Raw genomic sequence first — 13,672 nt, 5'->3', positions numbered from 1 at the left:
TCAAGATTACTCAGGTTTTTTGGTTCCTCTCAGAACCCAAATATTTTTCCCTGTTGTTTCTGTTTCAAACTTCAGCTAAACTTCTTTAGATCAATAGCTTTTTTCGTAGCAGCTGGATAAAAAACATGTTTGCTGCTAAAACAAATATTTCTGAAACATCATTTTCGATATAGTGATTTGATATATATGCTACGCATTCAAATGCGAATGTGGGAACATTCTGTGTCAGGCACACAAGAACGAATTTTCTTGTTACTAATGCATTACTGTGACTTTGAGTCCTAAATTTGTACCTCATTAAATGGAAAATTGCAGCGAACTTTCAAAACACCCACCTGTCTGAATTCTAAATTAGACAATACAACATCAGTTTAACAAATGATATTTATGCACTATATTTACATGTAATACAGCCAAATAGAAGTAGACTTGAAGGCAAGAGACATTTTTCTCTGATTTATAACTTAGCACTAACTATTTATATAATGGATTTGATTTTATCTTACATCTCAATAATGACATACAAGTTTCTGCGTCCTCGTTACTATCATGACCATTTATGTCTTCCTGGATAATTCTGCCTAAATAATCCAGAGCCAAATTCTTCAGAGACCTTTTGTAGGGCAACCCCATTTTGTGGGGGTACAAAACTGACGTATCGATTACTTTCCCGTGACTCAACTGCAACGCAAACATGTCACTTTCTAGCGAATGTCCCACAAGAATTGAATCAGCACTTATCAAGTTCAAAATATCTTTCTGAACCATTTTCAGATTGGTCGAAACATTTTTCAACATGGCTTCTGTAATTCCACTGAATCGTGTGTTATAATCGACAACTTGAAAGCGAGGCTTTACTAATTTGTCATAACAAACTTCTCCTTTGTCATTGACAATACTAACTCGGGTTAGTTCCACGCCCATTGTGGTGTAGCACATTTCACAGTCAAGAGCGTACACTGCTAAGTTGGAAAAATTAGTCTGCTCGGAATTCTTATCAGATTCTTCTCTGCACTCAGATTTCTTCTTGGCTTTTTCTTTATCTGAATCAGGTTTATATCTCATTTTCGTTTAAGATCATCGCCTTACTTCGTGAGTAAAACAACATCAGGCGACAAACAAAATGAGAGTTCCCAGGTATTTCATATTAGCACTTTTACCAAAAATTTGAGATAAAAAACTTCAGATTAAATATTTGTTAAAAAAAGTGATGTTCGAAGTTTTTTGGTTATAATTCTCTGCCTTCAGTGTATGTTGACTTCATTGTTACTTCAATGACCTTAATAAACGGCCTATTAAAATTTTATTACTATGAAATAACCTCTTTCTATGAAATGACCCCTATAATAACATAGCCGGTAGATTGCCGGAAAATAGCCGCCGTTGACGCGCTAGACACACATCGGGATTGAAACAGAAAGAAAAAAGAGAAGATTGAAATTGACAAAATTATTTTCTAAGTTTCAAAAATTATTCCAATTCAGTGTGCAGTTTCAGTTAGATTCTAAACCTATACTTACTTCAGCTTCTAAACTGAAGGTTATTTAGCTTAATACTAATATCAGCTAGCAATCGCTCTAATGAACTTTGATAACCTAATGCACTATGGCTTAACACCCGGGCTATCAGTTATCCCGTTTCTTTTGATTTTGCTCTTTTGACATTAAACGTAGTCACTGCATCGCGTAATTCAATGCCTGAAAGAATTTAGAATCCATTCAGTTGAAACAGTGAGTGAAGTAAGTCAGAATTCAAACGTGAAAATCGTGACTGAAATAAAACGAAAAACGCAATCAAAAGGTAATGCGAATTAAAAAACATAGCAGGACAAGTCCTGACGTACAATTCAATGAGATTTCATTGATTAAACAAAAAAACTAGACCTAGAACGGAATAAGAAAGAATTGAGAAAACCATTTTTATAAAGATCAGATTAAAAACAGTAAATCAATGTCAAAACGGCGAATGTGAACGAAACACCACTAGCGAGAAATGGAAATTTGGTTCACACAAAAAAACCAGACCTAGAACGGACTAAGAAAGAATTGAGAAAACCTTCCAAAAACATCAGAAAAAAAACAGAAAATCAATGTCAAAATGCCTCATGTGAATAAAACACCACTAGCGGGAAATAGAAATTTGGTTCAAACAAAAAACTAGGCCTAGAATGAACTCAGAACAAATTAGGAAAACCTTTTTAGAAAAAACGGATCCACAGAATGGAAAAAACAGTAAAAATCAAAGTGAAATTGCCGCATGTGAACAAAAAACCACTAGCGAGAAAGCGAATTTTTGTTGAATCACCGTTTTCTCACATTAAAATTTAAAAAAAAATTCATGGCGAAGAACCATTCGCTGTTTCGCTGTACTTCCTGTTTCGGCGTGACCAAAATCACTGCTCCAATGTGACTTCAAAAATAATGAAAATGTGTGAACAGATCTTAGAAACTAAACTTAGCCGGAAGAATTCCGGAAACGACTCGAAGTGGAAGTCCACTGAGTTGCCATCCAACTACCCATCAGACAAAACGTGCCTCTACTAATTTATGATTATCTTGAAACAAAAACATAAAACAAAAAAGTTAAAATAAGAAAACCAAATCTGTTAAAATATGATTAAAAAAATCTATTCAAATTTTGTCATAAATTGAGATCCCGAAATAACTATCTCTGCCAAAACTACTTCATCAAAACAACTAGTACCTACTAAAAGCACTTATGAGATTTTTTTAAATAAATGAAGCCTAAATCATGAAAAAATAAGCTCTTAAAAACAACTTGGACTAAAAAACTGGAAATAGTTAATAAATTTTTCAAAATTACAAAAGCACACAAATCCAAAGAAAAATTCCTTTCAGCCCATAGGGTATCCAGATGCTCGAAAACAATAGGCAAGTCATTATAAGAAACTTGTCTAAGAAACAAAAAAACGAAAAATTCTAAAAAAAAAAATAAGAAAAATAGTTTCAATTCTCGCTATTTTTGTCATATTTCTCAACAAAAAAATGATTCATATCCACAACACTGAAACCACTTGTTATCTAAAATTTTCTCAAGTAATAGGGGTCGTTTCAATACCCATTTGAGACAGGAAAGCAGAACAATCGTCAAAAAATCCCAACAATTAGCCCAAAAATCAGCAAAATACATGAAAGACCTCCTAATTAGCATAAAATTCATATGAATTTCCAGAAACCTTAAAACCATTACCAAAATCTTCTAAAATTAAAACAATATCATAACCAAACCTCATAACCAAAAAAATTTAAAAAAAACTGCTTTAAAATGCCGCACGTGAACAAAAAATTTCGCTCGCTTACATTTTTTTTCAGACCGCTATTTCTCGCACTCTAGAAAACAGCGATATGAACAAAAAACGACTCTCTTTACGCTCCACTCTTCATTCTGTTCAACAAAATTACTCCAATTTTTTCACGTGTTTCATTTCGTGCTTCAAAATTCACTCCTATAAAATTGATTAAAAAAAGGACTTCTCCAGTACTCCTCTTCGAGTCGCAATAAAAAGACAGTGCCCCAATACAATTCAAATTCTTTGAATTGTAAAAAAAGGAGAGCGCCTAAATAATAGCCGTTTGAGAGGCTGACGGCGGCTATTAGTAAGCTGTATGTAGAAGCAAGGAAATGAGGCGGCGAAAAAGAACCTGATTGGATGCTGTCTGTACTGCGAAAACCCAATTTCCGTAGGACACATCGATCAACCACGTGACCCTTCGATATGCAGCATCCAGTAGCAGAAACATCACCTAAGAGACAACATTAGTCAGGGTTTATATATGATTTACCTCCAAGTACAGCCGCAATAAATATTAGAGGATCAGAAAGGAACACCCGTCTCTCCATTTGAACACATTCTTTATCTAGAAAATATCTTAATAAAGAAATTTGTGAGCAAAAATTGCTTTTCTAATGAATAAGTGTAATCCTAAAACATAGCCGGCAGATTGCCGGAATAGCTGCGAAAGAATAGACCTGCGTGCCATATAATAGAGATAGAAACAGATACAGATCTAAATTGAAAAAAAATCGACTCCGCTCAAAATACTTTCAGCGATTAATTAATAAAGCTTGTTACATTCATTCCACAGAAGCCTCTTATTAGGGACCTTAACTGCACATATAAGTTCCTTTGACCTTAAACAAATTCAAATTAAACTCAAGTTTTAAAGTGCAAAAGTCATTTTATTGAGTGAGGTAAGTCACGTATGATCAAAATCTAATCACGCAAATAACCTAAAAACCTCCGCTAAAGCGAGTGAGAAATGACGTCACGCGCGCAAATGTTGTTAGTGAGAGGAAGAAGTAATTCAGAATATTTGACTTTTTCAGCTTTGCTGTGTGAAATGTAAAACGAAAAAAGAGTGTCAGACGACGAAACAAAAAAACATAGCCGGAAGAAATCCGGAAGCGACTCGAAGCGTCAGAACGTCACTAACAAAACCGTAATTGCAGCGGAAGCCACTGCCTCTTCTATAAAACCATTAACTCACTAACTCTCCAGGTCTGCTCTAAAAATTGGTGAAACTTAAACCACTGTAACCAAGAGAATTAAAATGCAGCAAAATTTTACATTATTGAAAACGTTTGGTAAGGTTAAAAAATCGGAAATAATTGAGGTGGTCAGAAAACTGATAGTCTTTAAAAGCTGACAACGTTATCAATTGCCCTCAAATAATTCATGATTCTATTCTCAAAAAGGTTGCGAAAGCAAACGGCAGATAATAATCTTAAAAAACTAAGTTGAATCTTTTCAAAAAAGAAAGCTCAAATTTAAGAATCAGAAAACACCTATAATGACACCTATAACATCTATAATGACACTTCTAATCGTTGCAATTAAGACAAAAAACAACACACACTTGTCCTTGTTGTACATATGCTAGACAACATGATTTCATACTAATTCAAAAACTAAATTGATCATAGAAAAGACATAAGCAGCAGAAGAATAAACAAAAGCAAAAAATCGTTTGAATTAATACCAAGACCGGAAGAAAATTGCAGTAAATAATCATAAGTGGAAACTTTGGAAAAGGCTTGCAATCAGATTTTCAGTCCTGCTCTTATGTTGAAAGAAATCAATTGCAAACCATAGAAATGACGAAAATCTAAGAAAAAGCTGAAATCATTCATTTTTAACTGAAAAAAATCAATATACCGAAAATAAATGTAGATGCCAGGCCGAAGCTAGAATGATACTAACCAGAATGCGAAAAATATTGGTACAACATAAGCAACACCGTTAAAAAAAGACATTCTTGATTTTTGAAAGTTAAAAATCAATTTAAAATATTCAAGAAAAATGAATACATTTCATTGTTCAGCAATCAAGTAATAGAAAGGATAACTAGTCATCCGATACAAAGATCTATCCTCCTGAAGATAACAAAAAGCAGAATTCATAAATACGAAACATTGAAACATTTTGCAAAAAAATGGTCAAAAAAATTTAAAGACTGCATTTATGAAGAAGTTTTTACTGTTTTCCAAAAACTTAACGCCAAAAATGATTGAATTTTTATTGAAACGAAATTGAAGTCCCTCATGTTGCACAAAAAGACTATTTCCAGCAATTACAACCAAAATACAAACAAAAAATTGACGAAAATCGGAAAAAACTATCAAAATCGGATTAGAGTATTTACAATTTTATAAAACAAAATTACATCGAGGTAGAAAGAGGCCTTGAGTATATGAATTATCAAAGAGAAGTTGCCATATTAACTGATTTTTGACAAAAAGATGGTTAAAAGATCCAAAAAAAAACTAATAGAAAAAAAGCCAAAAATTAACTAAAAAATCAAGAAATATGCACCAATTTTCCGATTGAAACGCATTTTCAGGCTCTGCAAAACACTGTGGCATCAATTTCCGAGGTTGGCATTTCAATATAGTATCAAATAAAATTTATTTCTACAAGAAACCAAAATAAAAGCAAAAAAATTGGACCACTTACCCAAAAAACGGCTAAAAACGGTTATCTATATATTGGTTTTACATTAAAACGAAGGCGGGAAGAAAGTTGCAGCAAACATTAATAAGTGGATTTTTCGGAAAAGTCTTGCTAGCGAGTCTCAGTACTGCCTTATGTTGAATGAAATCAATTGCAAACCAGAGAAATGACAAAAATCTAAAAGCTGAAATTTTTTAACAACTGACAAAATCAATATACCGAAAATAAATGTAGATGCCAAGCCGAAGCTAGAATGATAATAACTAGAATGTGAAGAATATGGACACAAGGTAAGGAACACCGTGACATTCTTGATTTTTGAAAGTTTAAAATCCAATTTAAAAAAATCAAGAAAAACGAATACATTTCATTGCATTCGAGACATAGAAAAGACGAGCCATCCGGTACGAAGATCTATCCTCTTGAAGAAAACTCAAAAAATGGAAATTAGCGAAAATACGAAACATCGGAACATTTTGCAAACGAATGGTCAAAAAAACTTTTAAGACTGCATTTGTAAAAAAGTTTTAACTATTTTTCAAAAACTTAACGGCAAAAAATGATCGAATTTTTATTGAAATGAAAGTAAAGTCCATTATGTTGCACAAAACCCTATTTCGAGTTACTAAAACCAAAATACAAACAAAAATCTGAAAAAATCGGAAAAAATCTACCAAAACCGGATTCTCATATGTACAATTTTATAAAACAAAATTACATCGAGGTAGAAAGAGGCGTTGAGTATATAAATTCTCAAAAGGAAGTTGCCATATTAATGGATTATGGACAAAAAGACGGTTAAAAGATCCAAAAATGAAGAAATTAATAGAAAAAAAAGCCAAAAAAAACTAAAAAATCAAGAATTATGTGCCAATTTTGAACTTGAAATGCATCTTCAGGCTCTGCAGAACACTAAGGTATCAATTTCCGAGGTTAACATTTCAATATAGCATCGAATAAAAATTATTTCCACAAAAAATCAAATTACAAGCAAAAAAAACTGGGCCACTTAGACGAAAAAACGGTTATCTATATGTGCCATTCAGTCAAAAACTACTTTTCAAAGTCAAAAAGTCATTCACTAAACGCGGCGCATGATCAAAAAACTTCTCTCGCTCAGAAAAAATTAGTTCACACGGCAATTTTACTCACTTTCACTTTTAGGTCAAAACAGCGTCTGAACGAATAGTACTTCCGGTTAAAAAAAAACCTTAAGAACATAGCCGGAAGAATTCCGGAAGCGACTCGAATCACCAAAACTTCACAAAAAGCTGAAGCCATTACCTTTTGTATTAAACCATTAACTCATTACCTCCCCGGGTCTGATCTAAAAATCGGTGAAATTTAAACCACTGTCACCAAGAGAAAGAAAATGCAGCAAAATTTTATTATTGAAAACGTTTGGTAACGTTAAAAAAGTCTGAAATTTTTAGGATGGTCGAAAAGCTGATAGCCTGACAAAGCTGACAGGGCCATCAATTGCCCTCAGATAATTATTGATTCTAATCTAAAAAAGATCGCGAAAGCAAACGTCAGATAAAAACTTTTCAAAAAAGACAGGAAAGTCAAAATAATTCAAAAAAGAGTGCTCAAACTTAAGAATCAGAGAACCACAACAATTAGATTTCTAATCACGGCAATTAAGACAAAATTAATACATGATTCTTCCTTGTTGTATATATGCTAGACAACAAGATTTCATACTAATTCAAAAATTAAATTAATCATAGAAAAACAAAAGCAACAGAATAATATTCAAAGGCAAAAAATCGTCTAAAAACAATACCAAGCCCGGAAGAAAATTGCAATGAATAGGAACAAGTAGAAATGTTGGAAAAGACTTTCTAGCAAAATCCCAGTACTGCTTTATTTTGAATTAAATCAATTGCAAGCCGAAGAAACCAAGATCTAAGAAAAAGCTGCATTCATTCAATTTTTTAACAACTGAAAAAATCAATAAAACGAATATAAAAGTAGGTGCCAGGACAAAACTAGAATGATACAATCGAGAATGTGAAGAATGTGGACACAATGTTAGGAACACCGTAACAAAAAGACATTCTTGATTTTTGAAAGTTAACAATTAAATTTTAAAAAAATCAAGAAAAACGAGTATATTTCATTGATCAGCATTCGAGACATAGAAAAGACAATGAGTCATTCGAGACAAAAAACCAACTTGCTCAAGAGAATAAAACAAGAAAAAGCAAAATTCAGACATGCGAAACATTGAAACATTTTGCAAAAAAGTGGTCAAAAAATATTTAAGACTGCATTTATGAAAAAAATTTATCTGTTTTTTCAAAAATTTAACACCAAAAAATGATTGCATTTTTATTGAAACGAAATTAAAGTCCCTCATGTTCCCCAAAATACTATTTCTAGTAATTAAAAGCAAAATACAAACAAAAAACTGAAAAAATTGGCAAAAAACTACGAAAATCGGATTAGCAAATGTACAATTTTATGATAACAAAATTACATCGAGGTAGAAAGAGGCATTGAGTATATGAATTATCAAAGGGAAGTTGCCATATTAACTGATTTTTGACAAAAAAACAGATAAAAGATCCAAAAATGAAGAAATTAATAGAAAAAAAGCCAAAAATTAACAAAAAAATCAAGAAATATGTGCCAATTTCGCATTTGAAACGCAATTTCAGGCTATGCAAAATACTGTGCTATCAATTTCCGGGGTTTACATTTCAACATAGCATCGATTAAAAATTATTTATACAAAAAACCAAATTACAAGAAAAAAAACTAGGCCACTTAGACGAAAAAACGGCTAAAAACGGTTATCTTATGTGCCATTCAGTCAAAAATTACTTTTCAATATCAAAAAGTCATTCACTAAACTCAGCGCATGATCAAAAAACTTCTCTCGCTCAGAAAAAATTAGTTCACACTGCAATTTTACTCGCTTTCGCTTTTAGGTCAAAACATCGTCTGAACGAATAGTACTTCCGGTAAAAAAAAAACCTTAAGAAAACCAATACTCCTCTTCGAGTCGTAAAAAGACCGAGAGAAAACCAATACTCCTCTTCGAGTCGTAAAAAACCAAGAGCACCGCAATATAGCTACGCTCAGCTTACAGCTTCGCAGCTATAAACAGAGATCTGGAGATGTTTTCGTGGATAAGAATTAATTTGCAGAATCACTTTCCAGCATCTATGGGGAGATCAGGATGTTTAAAAATTCATGCCTTGGCAGCAGTTGAATCTGTGCTCGTTAATTCCTCTCTGGTGCCAGAGCTTGCCCCAGTGGTACACACACTCGACAGACTCACACCCAACACTGGTCACTGGGGAGCCACTTATAGAGTAGACAGAGTAGCTCTTCCCACATCTAACCACACAAGCAAAGCAAATAAATACACCGCACAATCAGCACATTTCGTCATTAAAGCTTTGTGCGACTAGAACCTTTGGATCCCCCGCTTTACGTAATTTTACCAAAATGAGTACCAAAATGAGAGGACTTTAGTTGGGGGGGGGGGGGGGGGGGGGGCGTTGATAAAAAGGAAAGGCGTCCTTCCCATTATACCCTCCTTATCGTATGCTTAAGGTAATGACGAGGGGGGTATAATGGGTAATAGGAAAGACTCAGATTAACAATATGGACTAAACTGATCTGATACGTGAGACTAAGGGGGTGCGAACTTACTTTTGACAAACAATTATTGACAAATCAATTTTGAAGAACAATTAGGATATCACGTCACATTCGAGATCGCAAGAATCTGGGATTTCTGATCTCAAGTCACATACCTTGCACATATTCTCTCTTCAATGTCATTAACACCAACATTCTCAAGCTCTGCCAACTTGAAAACTTTCTTCTTGCTCTCTCCGAAACCGGGAAAACCATGTTCCTTCAGCTGCTCTTCCGTCAAACAAAATCGTTCACATAACTTGTAAAACTGTTCACCCGATACTTTCAACTGATTACCACTCGAAGTAGACTTTTTCGCATTTTGTGTTACCAATGAGTACTTAGAACCGAACAGAACTTGGCTATGGGAAACTGATTTCGACCAAACAGAAGATTTACTTTCTTTCGACGATGACGAACTGCTTTTTGATTCGCTTTCTGCTGCAAAATCCGACTTGGTCATTGACGTCAGTCGTTTCAAAGCATTCACACACGAACTCAAATAAACTGCTTTAGAATTAATTCGATCATATATTGCTTTCTCGGCTTCTGAAGATTTCGTATAAGCGTCTTTATCTGACGTTAACCGCTGATACTGTTCAAAAAATTTGTTCAAATACTGCTGACGAACTAAAATAGGTATTTTAGCAGAACCCGCTTTCGGATCAATTATAGGAGGTTTGGCTACTTTTGCAGCTTCAGCGTAACTTGGAGAATTTGAGTTCAGAACAAGTTGTCCGTTTTCTGCAATCTGGTCTTTCGGCTGATGCGCCACGCGAGATTTGCAAACGGGCGCCGAAACTGGAATTGTTGATTCTGAACCATTAACGACGGAAGTCTGGAGCGAGTTTATAGTAGACGCTTTGGTAATATCAGAAGCTGAAGGTACCGAGTTTGAAACCACAGATGAAAATTTAGATTTAATTGGTTTTGTGAGCGATGCTTTGAGCTGACCGAGCAATTGCAGACGTTTTTGCATTAGGTCGTAAGGACTTGACGTTTTTGCTTTTCGCTCTTCTTTCACCGGGAATGGAATAGTAATTTTCGGCTGGATCTCTGGCCATTCCTGATCGGAGTTCGAATGCTCAATTTCCTGATCGGAATTGTCCAAATCATCCCTTATATCGATAACTGTCATTTCTTCTGAATCTTGATTTTTGAGTTCCGTATCCTTGGAGCTTTTCTTTTCTTTCGTAGATTTTTCTTTCTTCCTTTTCTTTTTGGGAAAATCAGTTCCACCCTCCTCGATTGAAAGGAAATCGACCTCGGACACCACTTTCCTTTTAACCGGCTCGGTTTTCTTTTTATTGGGTGATTCCTTCGGCGTTACTTCACTTTTCTTCGATTTTGTGTTTGAAGGTTTGTCACTTTTTGCCTTTTTTGAACTTGAAGCTTCAGATGTCAAGTTTTGTTCATCCAAAGTTTCGCAGCCTCGTTTTTTTAATGTTTGTTCATCTTCAACTTGAATTGATTGATCCGTTTTTGTGGTCACACTTTGACATAGGGCCAAATTAGATAAATTTTGTGCGTTGCTTTTAGAAACACCGCTGAGGTAGGAATTTGTAGTCGGAAACGGTGCGTAAGTATTAAATACAAAGTTCGGATCGTAACTGGGTACTGTAACTTTAGTTGGGCTCAAACCTGAAACTGCAAAATTATCGATCGGATCATACTCTAGGTCAGATTTGCGCTCGTCAACAGCAGCCAAATTTGGAAGCAAAACCCCTCCAGGATATTTTTGTGCATTTTTGAACCTATCTTTATGGTTTGGACTTCTGTGGTTGAAAACACAATGTGATCTTAGACACGAGTGACCCTTTCGAAGGAACGGGCATAATATAAAGTCGAGAGAATTTGTAATTTGAAACATATTTAGTGGAATGAAATAATAGTCGGTGGTTAATTAGCTAATAATCATAATTTACCTGAAATGAGGATCCAATGCGACCATAAATATGTGTACTTTATTAACGGATTACAGCGACTGACTGATCAACGCAGATAATCCAGACATTATAGTCTAATGTGATTTTGCTCTCAATTTTTGACCCAAAATGACGGAATAAATGGCGGCAAATAACAAAGAGATGCACATTTCAAGAACATTGTGTCATCAGGAATTATGTGGCAAAATGGAGCACGTGCCATTAGATAGCAATTGGGATCTCCTCTGTTTATGTCCCTCCCCCCAGTACGTTATGCACCCCCCAGTAACAGAGCACGTGCCCTTACATAGTTAATCATTATATAAAAATATGGTATAATCGTCTGGGGTGTGCAAATAACATGCAACCACCAAAAACTGGTGAGAGGCACAAACGCAAAAGATTTTGGCAAATAAAACAGTGATCTCAGAAGTAATTTTGAATGTTTCTGCTGGTGCTCTCTGGTACATTATGACTTCTTACAGAGCACCTGCCATTGCATAGTACATCATGAAGTCAAAAAGCACGTGCACATGGAGTTGCAAATACTGAGCCCCTACCCACTAAGCTGGGGGGCACAGACGGAAAAGATCCGGCTCCAGATCTTCTTACGAAGGATTGGCTACCGCCAGTTGAACTGTTCATCTCAAAAATAAGCTGGATCCTCTCCGTTTGTGCCATGTACCCCATGTTTAGTTCACTGCATATCATTTACAACCAAAACCTACAAATAAATGAAAACCGATTTAAATCTGACGAACTGCTGTCTATTGACAGGCGGGAGGTCGATTCATTTGTAGCTTGCTCAAGCAGGGGGGGGGGGGGTATATTCTTATAACATCTTATTAAAGCTTTTTTCGCCAGCACTAAAAGTTAAAGTGAAAAAAAATTTGGGCCCCTTTTGAGAATTTCAATGGCTGACCTCGTTATGAATAAATAGAGGCTGAACTGCTGCTCCAACAATTTTCGGATCTTTTCTGTTTTACCCCCCCCCCCCAGCTTAGTGAACATAAATTTTTTATGACCCCCAGGCGCACGTGCTATTTTCTTACACAGTAACGTGCTATATAACATATAATTTGTAGAGTGATAGCCGAGAGGTAAGGTGTTTGATTCACACACCAAGAAATGAAAGTTCAATCCCTGCCTCCGTGGAGCTGTCTGTGTGAGGATGAGCTCTTATTTAACAATAGTTTCAGGTTGACCATAGCCTGACCAATGTTGGCTGCAATGATGGCGCCACGTGAAAGTTTCAGACGCGAAAAAATTGGCCATAGTCACCAAAAAAGAGCAATGCTGCCCATGAAAAGAACAGTCTGAAATGTGGGGAATAATAAGAATGTGGGGAAGAAGGGCAGCTGAGAACAGGCCTCAGTAGCCAAATGCTGTTCCGCTGCGATTACGCAGGAACCAAAATTATTATTATTATTATTATTATTATTATTATTATTATTATTATTATTATTATTATTATTATTATTATTATTATTATTATTTGTAATTGGGGTCATAAAAACACTGAGGGGTGATGCTCGAAAGAGAATAGATCCCTTCCAATTAGGGTGGATAGGTTTACTGTGTAAGGGAGTTGAGAGATAATATGACAGCCCATCTACACCATGAATTCAAGCTTCTAAGAGGGCAAAACGTACACTTAGAGACCAAAAAAATCTCAGAGCACCCCAAAGCCACTAATTTCCCCGAGGGTTTTGAGACTAACAACCTTTCTCGAGACACAATTGCAATATCGCCAGGCAAAAGATTGTATAGGGATTGCCTTATATCACAAATAATCAGTCTAAAAGAACATTACTCCCAGAGAATGATGTCATTTTTAAAACAACAAACCAAGCAATGGTTGAGATGTAAAAAAGGAGAGCTGAAAATTGAAACATAAACCGACAAATGTCGGAAAAATTGCTCTTGAACGACAGGCGAGGCAAATTAATTCAGGGGCTGTAGCCTAGATCAAATTATGGGTGCAAAAAACTTTTCCCCCGCCGGGATTCGAACCACTGCCCTCCCGATCAACAGCCACAACTACTAACCACTGCGCTACAGATCACATACCTCACTTATTCTGCAACCGGATTTATATTAGCTTTACTTCAGAGCAATAGAG

The 13,672-nt window shown here is 35.2% G+C and overlaps 1 protein-coding gene across 1 annotated transcript; it reads right to left on the bottom strand.

Moving 5' to 3' along the window:
* Window positions 1–334: 334 nt before the first annotated feature.
* On the bottom strand, window positions 335–11,768 carry LOC142350028 (RNA exonuclease 1 homolog). The gene is made up of 4 exons (XM_075401933.1): window positions 9,742–11,768; window positions 9,177–9,319; window positions 3,663–3,764; window positions 335–1,043 (listed from the first exon to the last, which is right to left on the bottom strand). Exons 1-4 carry the CDS (start codon window positions 11,493–11,495, stop codon window positions 475–477), a joined length of 2,568 nt encoding a protein of 855 aa, XP_075258048.1. The 5' UTR covers window positions 11,496–11,768; the 3' UTR covers window positions 335–474.
* Window positions 11,769–13,672: the final 1,904 nt, after the last annotated feature.

Source organism: Convolutriloba macropyga, chromosome 11 (assembly GCF_964194025.1).
Source record: "Convolutriloba macropyga chromosome 11, txConMacr16.3, whole genome shotgun sequence".
NCBI lineage: Eukaryota > Metazoa > Xenacoelomorpha > Acoela > Convolutidae > Convolutriloba > Convolutriloba macropyga.
The sequence above is the reverse complement of the archived record's forward strand: the minus strand, read 5'-3'. Positions and strand labels throughout refer to the sequence as shown.

What these genes read in the sequence shown, in the direction of transcription:
- LOC142350028 (XM_075401933.1), bottom strand. Translation starts at nt 11,495, where the DNA reads ATGTTTCAAATTACAAATTCTCTCGACTTTATATTATGCCCGTTCCTT. An exon ending in CAGATTCAACTGCTGCCAAG is followed by an intron (nt 3,765 to 9,176) that starts GCATGAATTTTT and finishes GTTGTCTCTTAG; the next exon opens with GTGATGTTTCTGCTACTGGA. An exon ending in TACAGACAGCATCCAATCAG is followed by an intron (nt 1,044 to 3,662) that starts GTTCTTTTTCGC and finishes AACCTGATTCAG; the next exon opens with ATAAAGAAAAAGCCAAGAAG.